The 7,592-nt window shown below is 43.5% G+C and overlaps 1 protein-coding gene across 1 annotated transcript; it reads right to left on the bottom strand.

Moving 5' to 3' along the window:
* Window positions 1-944: 944 nt before the first annotated feature.
* Gjd4 (gap junction protein delta 4) lies at window positions 945-5,469 on the bottom strand. Its single transcript, XM_021215057.1, has 2 exons — window positions 5,243-5,469; window positions 945-3,313 (listed from the first exon to the last, which is right to left on the bottom strand). The coding sequence occupies exons 1-2, from the start codon at window positions 5,304-5,306 to the stop codon at window positions 2,289-2,291; spliced, it is 1,089 nt and encodes a 362-aa protein (XP_021070716.1). The 5' UTR covers window positions 5,307-5,469; the 3' UTR covers window positions 945-2,288.
* Window positions 5,470-7,592: the final 2,123 nt, after the last annotated feature.

Below are 7,592 nucleotides of genomic sequence, written 5' to 3' on the forward strand. Positions count from 1 at the left end.
ACTTTAGAACTCCCAGTACAATCTGAATCTCAAACTCACTCGCAGACAGAAGAGCCTGGACTGAGAGCCTGGGAGTGTTGCTGGGCGAGCACTTGCCTGGGATGAACAAGACCCTGAGTTCAGTCTTATATTGAAAATAGCAGAAAACTGACAACAAAAATAGCACCCTGGAATAAAAATTGTGAAGAATCCAGCTATTCACAACAGCAGCACCACTTTCTCCCTCTCTGGATAAAAGTAACCATTCTGCAAAGACAGGAGAGGTGACTAAACAAACTTTGAGATACAACCCAGCAAACACAGGAGAGATGAATGGAAACAGAAGAGTAGGCAGAGGAGAGATAACTCAGCAAATATAGAAAGTTTACTCAGCAAACAAAAGGAGACAATTAGCAAAAATGAACACAGGACAAGGACACAGAAAAGAGGTTTCAGAAAGCATAGGAGAAATGACTCAGTAAGTATAATAGATATGAGGTATGAACCATGGGCATTGCTTTATTAAAGATGGTAAGCCAATGATTCTACATGGATGTCATGTAAGCAAAGGAAGAGAAAACAGCCAAGTAACTCATAATGTTTCACCAGAAAGCATTAAACTACTGAGGAGTTATATAATTATAATATCATGCTTTAGGGAGAGTTAGACAGCAAACCAAAAGCGGCTGGCAGCCTGGCAGGGGAAACAATTCGATGCCAATTATACAACTTCTTAGGCCTATTGTGGGCATTTGAGTGTCATAGCCTTTTTCAGTGAAAACTCTTGTTTCTCTAGCTGCACCCAAAGTCCATTTGCCTTGTATGGGCTAATCTTTCAGCCTGTTTTCCTTCTGCCAGGGCTTCTTTAGGGATAGGCTGCAGGAAGGTCTGACCCTGGGGCTTTGTGCGTGCAGTCGGTTGCTGTTATGGGAAGCCCGCCAGAGATGTTCTCTCGGACAGTTTATAGGCAATTGAAAGTCTTTATTATAGCTGACTGGAACTACATTCAGGTATTGGGGACCCAAGTATAGCTCTGAGATTTTAGGGTAAGGATTTTTTTTGCCAAGAACCAGCCTTCACTTGGAGGGAGAGAAAGGTGTTTGAGAGCATTGAAACAAACCAATCGAAGTCAAATCATGGGTCCAAGCTGACAACGTCTGTTCTGCTTTCAAGATTTTCTCTCTGATCTGCTTTCTCTGGAGATTTCCAGACAGCTCTTTCCATTTTCTGCTCTAGACAGTTCTCCAAGCAGTTCTTTCTTGCTATTCTAAAATATTGCAGATCATAAGCCCAGTCTTTTATTTTGCATCTCAATCCAGTCATTTACTCCAGATTCCCTTTTGATTATCCTATGAATCAGCATCCCATGACCACAGCCTCTTGGTTCTTAGGAGACAGCAAACACATATATTTTTAAACATTGCAAAAGAGTTCAGAGATCTGCCTGCCTCTGTTAACTAGGTGGGACCATGTCTGGGCCTAGCCTTGTTCTGCCTTTGTAAGCACAAACCTAAATCTTAGCTAGTTAAGATCTCTTGAGATCACCACTCCCCAATCTCTCCATCTCCCTCCTGAGTAGCTTTCTGACAAGTTGGCTCACAGTACAGTTTGCGAAGCCCCTCATATAGTTCATATTGCATCCTTACATTTTGCATAGTTGAGAAATCATAACTATTTTAACTCATGCTTCTAGGGGTTCTTCCCACAGCCTGAAGAACTACCCCGAAGGACTACCCCGACATTTACAAGTCTGCAGAGACATCAGCAACTCCAACGCGTGCTATCTCTGGTTAGCATAGAGGCATTAATGTTAACAGGGAAGACATTCCTTAAAAGAGGAATGTAAAAATATGTACAGTAGTATACAAGCAAGCCTACAGCAGCCATTGACACTCAAGGAGGGAGGCCCATGCCCTGTTGCCCCTGTTCCAGGGGTAGGAACCATGTCATTCCACCCCTACCAAGGTCATACTAGACCCTGAAGGGCCTCTTGCTCTGAAGCTGCAGAGGGAGCTTTTGCTTAATCAAACAGGTCAATAAAAGCTAAAATAAGTGATTAGATGGAGGAGGCGGTTTGCCCAAGCAAGCCATTTAACAGAAAGTAAGTTAGCTAGACCATCTTGACCTCAGGTTCTTAGAACAGTGTAGGATAGTTTTCCATGGGTCTCTACACCATGGAAATAACATTTCTAGTTAAATATAAAATGATCTCAGCAAGAATACAAGATGAAGAAACCTCTTACCCTGCCCTGAGAACAAAGGGCAGTGCGGTGCTGGAAAAGGGGCTTTGGGGCTCTGCATGGCTGCTTTCACACCCACTCAGACTTTTGGGTTCTCAGATGGGGAGTACTGCCTGAGGTGGTCAGTCGGCCTGGAGCTTGAGGCTGGCTGGCTGAAGCCTGTCTGGCCAGGTGGCTCTGGGTAGCCAAGGAGAGCTCATCGGACTGGGTGTTTTTGCCCCCCAGGTCCAGTGAAGTGTCTCTATGGGATCTGAGCTCATATGCTGTGTGAGCCACTGTCAGCCTGTCACCAGCTGAGGAAGGGGCCTCGCTAACATCTTGGTCTGAGTGCTCCAGCAGCCCTGACACACTGACCTGACCAGCATTGCTATTGTTGCCCTGCCCTGCTGTCCACATGCAGGGGAATTCAGGCACAACTTGCTCCTCCTGTCTGTCCTCCTGGTCTACCTGACCTTGGCTAAGATAGCCCTGGGGGTTTTGTAAGAGGCAAGGGGGAGGTGCAGGTACTTCACAGACTGATCTAGCCTCTCCATTCATCCACTGCGTGGTCCTCAGTGTCCTCCTCGGCAGGATCCAAAGCAGGTCAGCCAAGCTGAGCAGGAAGGATAGCGCACTCACTGCCCAAAAGAATAGTACCAGGAGGGACTTCTCCGTGGGCCGCGACACGTAGCAGTCCACAGCCCCTGAGCAGGGTACATGCGAGCAAGACACGCTGGTGGGCACAAAAAAGCCAAAGAGAAAGTAGTGCAGGGAAGCCAGCCCAGCCTCCAGCAGCATGCGCAGCAGTAGGTGCACCAGGTAGGCAGTTGACAGGTCGGGCACCTGGGGCCTGCAGGCTCCCCCTGCAGCCAGCTTCGCACCGAGGTGTAGGGTGTAAGTGCCAAAGATGATTGAAGGCAGAAGCAGGGCCAGGCTCTGCACTAGCCAGAACCGCAGTGGTGACACTGGGGAAAAGAGGTCGTAGCAAACGTTGGCACATCCTGGTTGGAGTGTGTTGCAAATAAACCTCTCTTGTTCATCCTCATAGATAGGTGACCCTGCCAAGACCACCACTAGCATCCTCAGCAAGACCGTCACGATCAGCCAGATCATGCCTAGGACAGAACAAGTGGAAGGATCAGTGTCTAAGGGTCAGAAGGCTGCCTCCACACAGCAACTTAATTTTTACATCCTGAGATATCAGCAGCACTTAGGGGCAGCTATAACACACACATACACAGACACACACAGAGACACACAGAGACACACACACATAGACACACACATAGACACACACACACAGACACACACACACACACACACACACACACACACACACTCACTCACTCACTCACAGTGGCAACAGCAAAGATCAAAACCAGAACATGTGGCATGCTATACTAGGAAAGTACTCTACCATTGAACCCCACCCCCAACTCTTTAGAACAATTACTTCCTACTCCTTTGCTGTACCAAGAACAGCCATGAAATTATTTGTAAGATGTTTCAAGTGAGCAGATCTGTAAATTATGTCATGTGCTTTACCTAGCCTTTGCATGGCCTGAACGGAAAGATCCAGAGAGCATTTTGGCTGAGCAAATCCATGGTGTAATTTGATCTCACCCTTCTTAGGAATTAAGTTTTTAAAAGAACCTTAGCATATTCTCTTCACCGTGCTTAACAAACAGAAGATGTTAATTTCAGCATTATTTTTTATGATACCAGCCTACATGGTCTTTATAAGTCACAGGGCCTGTAGCTCTGAGTTCTCGAAACTGAATTTCTTTAAGAATATTCCCTTTTCTAGGATTTCAAGATTCCTTTCCCCTTAGTCTAGTTATTATATTAATGAAATTAACAAAAACTGTAAACAAACAAAAGAAAAAGGAAATAACTCTCATTCACAAAGGCAGTCAAACTCAGAGAATGGCACCATTGGATGATGAAGTTGTGGATTTAGCCTTTCAATACTAAGTTTATTTATTCAGATTCTACAAAATAAAGAGTAAAAACCTATCAACCTCATACTAGGCACATCTTTTCTCCATCCTCTTCAAACTCTCTGAAACTGACTCATTTGTATCAATCTTAGAAATCTTTACTATTCTTTTGTTAGCAGAATAGCTAGGGCTGTAGAGGTTATATAAGACTAGGGCTGTACAGGTTATGTAAGACTAGGACTGTAGAGGTTATATAAGACTTGGGCTGTACAGGTTATATAAGACTAGGGCTGTACAGGTTATATAAGACTAGGGCTGTACAGGTTATATAAGACTAGGGCTGTAGAGGTTATATAAGACTGCAGCCCAGTACTTGGGAAGCTTAGGCAGGAGGGTCAGAAGTTCAAGGCCAGCCTGAGTTATATAGCAAACTATGGGGAGAATGATTATGTAACTAAGGGCTGGAAAAATAGCTCAGAAAATGAGCACCGGCCGGGCCTGGTGGCGCAGGCCTTTAATCCCAGCACTCGGGAGGCAGAGGCAGGTGGATTTCTGAGTTCGAGGCCAGCCTGGTCTACCAATTGAGTTCCAGGACAGCCAGGGCTATACAGAGAAACCCTGTCTAAAAAAAAAAAAAAAAGAAGAAAATGAGCACCTTCCCTTCATGCCTGAGGCTCTGAGCTCTATCCCCCAACACTATAAACAACTAAATTAAACTTGGGATCTGTATTGAGGTACATACAAGAAATTAATAATCTTCATAACTTAATTTTCAGAGATAAAATCTATAAGGATAGCTAAGGAAACACAACAGAAACATTACTTTCTCATCGTGATTCCACCTGATTCTGCCTTCAAATTCAGAACCCAAATGTTAAGAGATGCCTAAAAGTGATGCTCCCACCACCCACACAACCTCCGATGTTGGTGGGTACCAGGTATGACCCTGGTGAGGCTCACCAGGGCTCCCACGCTAACTGATATTCTGACCTTTCTTTTGGGAGTGGGCCAGACAAACTGAAAACTGGGATAAACTTTTGAAAATAATTTAATTTGCATATGGCAACAAACCCACAAGTTTTTGGTTTTTTTCTCAGGACTCACCCATGACGGTCATGTTACAGTTTAAGGTGATGATGAGGAATCCCAACAAGTTCAACTTCTCCATGCTTGAAGAAAATTACAGGTCCGGGCTGCTAGAGGGTGTTGAGGCCTGTGTACTCCAAGGATGTTTAAAAATCAATTAATTTTTTCTGTATCAGACTTTGAAGTAAGCACCAAGCTGTGGGAAGAAAGATGTGCTCCCAGGCCTGGGAGGTCAGGGCTTCTGTTTCTACCTCTCATTGGCAAGACACAGGCAATGAGACACAGGCACTCCTGACAACTGCAGGGCCCAGAAGCAGAAGTCATCTCTCTCTCTCTCTCTCTGTGACTATTCTTAACCTCACATGACATTCCAGGCTTGTAGCTGTGCTTATATGTCTGCATCAGGAAAGCCAGTCACTTCGGGATATAATAGAAGCAGCTACTTTTAACCCAGGAGAGAAAACTTCTATTAGTTAGCCAATGAACTTTTTCTGTACTGGAACTTGAAGATGATTCAATTGATAAAAAGCTTGCTTCCCAAGCATGAGGACCTGAGCTCAAACCCCAGAAATGATATTAAAATGCCAAGCATGGCAGTACATGCTTTTAATCTGACTGTTGGAGAGACACAGGCAGATACCAAAGCTGAAAGACTTACTTAATTGGTAAGCCCCAGGTCCTAAGGAGAGATATTGTCTCAAAAATGAAGGTGAGCAGTGACTAAGGATAACTGATACCCAAGCTTGGTGTCTGGCTGTTTGAGTGAGAATAGCTCATTAGGCTTCTGCGTTTTAAATATTTGGTTCCCAGTTGATAGGACTGTTTGGGAAAGATCAGGCGGTATAGCTTTGTTGGAGGAGGTGTATCACTTGGGATTGGCTTTGAGGATTCAAAAGCCTTTGTCATTCTCAGTATTCTCTAGCTTTGTCTCTTACCTGCAGATCAGAATGTAAGCTTCAGCTACTGCTCCAGCACCATCCCTGCCTGCCTCTGCTGTGTTCTTGACATGATGCTCAGGAATTCTAACTCTCCGGAACTGTGAACCTCCAATTAAATACTTTCTTTAGGTGTTTGATCATGGCAATAGAAAAGACAATGTCTGACATCCAGGTGACTACTTTTGTATCTACATGGCACCTATGTGCATAATGAACCTACAAAGCCACTTTCTCCTTGAAAACATGTCCACAGCCACTTGTGAAAGAAGTTCAATTTTTATCCTTTCTACAAAGTATAATCATCCACACACAGCTTCCAAGGATCCCGACCTTATTGCTAATTTCTGCACCACTGAGGACAGATCTGCACCACAGTGTGTGTGTCAGGTTTACACTATGACTTGGGCAGTCCTCATTGGCAAAGTACCACCAGTTCCCTAACTGCCAATGAAGTCATTGTATCTCTCTCCTCTAAGCCTCTTCCTACAATGAGAAGACTCAACTCAGAAAACCCTCCAAAGAATAATGGCTTCCTTGTATTTTAGTCAAAATCTTTGACATAGCAATGGAATCTAGAGAAATTGTTGTTACTGAATAAAACTATTGAAATAGTCCCACGGTACATGTATCAAGTAAACAAGAATGTCTTTTTATCCATACAAGCAGCTCTTGGTAGTGTTTTAAAAATAGAAAACATGAACAAAGTAATTATTGAGATTTTCTGTTGGACAAAACTGAGGTTCCAGCTCCAAAGAGAAAAGAAATGACTAACTGTGGAGAGAGAAAAAGACAATCAGGACAAAAGTGGACTTGGAGGAGAAAAAAAAAGACAAAGGTAGATGAGAGGTAGGCTGCTCCTTAAAAGGCAGTAGAGACAAGACTGAGAAGCAGAGAAGCCAACAAAGGTGGGTTTTCCATCACTGTGATACTTGATGTCTTTCATGCCTGCAGTCTCATTTTCACTTTTCACATCTGTGATTTGAGAACAATGATACTCAATTAAGGGACAAGAATAAGAGATAATATAAGTAAATTTCTAGAACATTATTCAACCTGCACAAAGCTTTTTAAAGTGGGGGTGAATGGGTGAGTGGGTAGGGGGGCACCCTCTTAGAAGCAAAGGGGAGGGGATATGGGTGAAGAACTCTGGGAGGGGGACTAGGAAAGGGGGCAAATTTGGAATGTAAATACATAAAATAATTTAATTAAAAAATACAGTCATTAAATCATAATGTAATAAACCCAAATATCAACAGCCAGAAAAAACGACAGAAAGCATCCAAACACATAGAAATTAAACAAACCCCTTTGGAATTACCAGTGGGTTACTAGATAAAGTGGGGGGGGTGAAATTTAAAATTTCACATATTTATATTAGTTATGACCTCTAATGTTGTCACAAACTTTGATTTTATAAGTGGGGACTGCTT

Source organism: Mus pahari, chromosome 15 (genome assembly GCF_900095145.1).
Source record: "Mus pahari chromosome 15, PAHARI_EIJ_v1.1, whole genome shotgun sequence".
Lineage (NCBI taxonomy): Eukaryota > Metazoa > Chordata > Mammalia > Rodentia > Muridae > Mus > Mus pahari.

Bases quoted from the DNA above. Each gene is read 5' to 3' on its own strand.
- Gjd4 (XM_021215057.1), bottom strand. From the start codon at position 5,306: ATGGAGAAGTTGAACTTGTTGGGATTCCTCATCATCACCTTAAACTGT. The intron at 3,314-5,242 runs GTGAGTCCTGAG...GTTCTGTCCTAG, and splicing joins CTGTAACATGACCGTCATGG to GCATGATCTGGCTGATCGTG.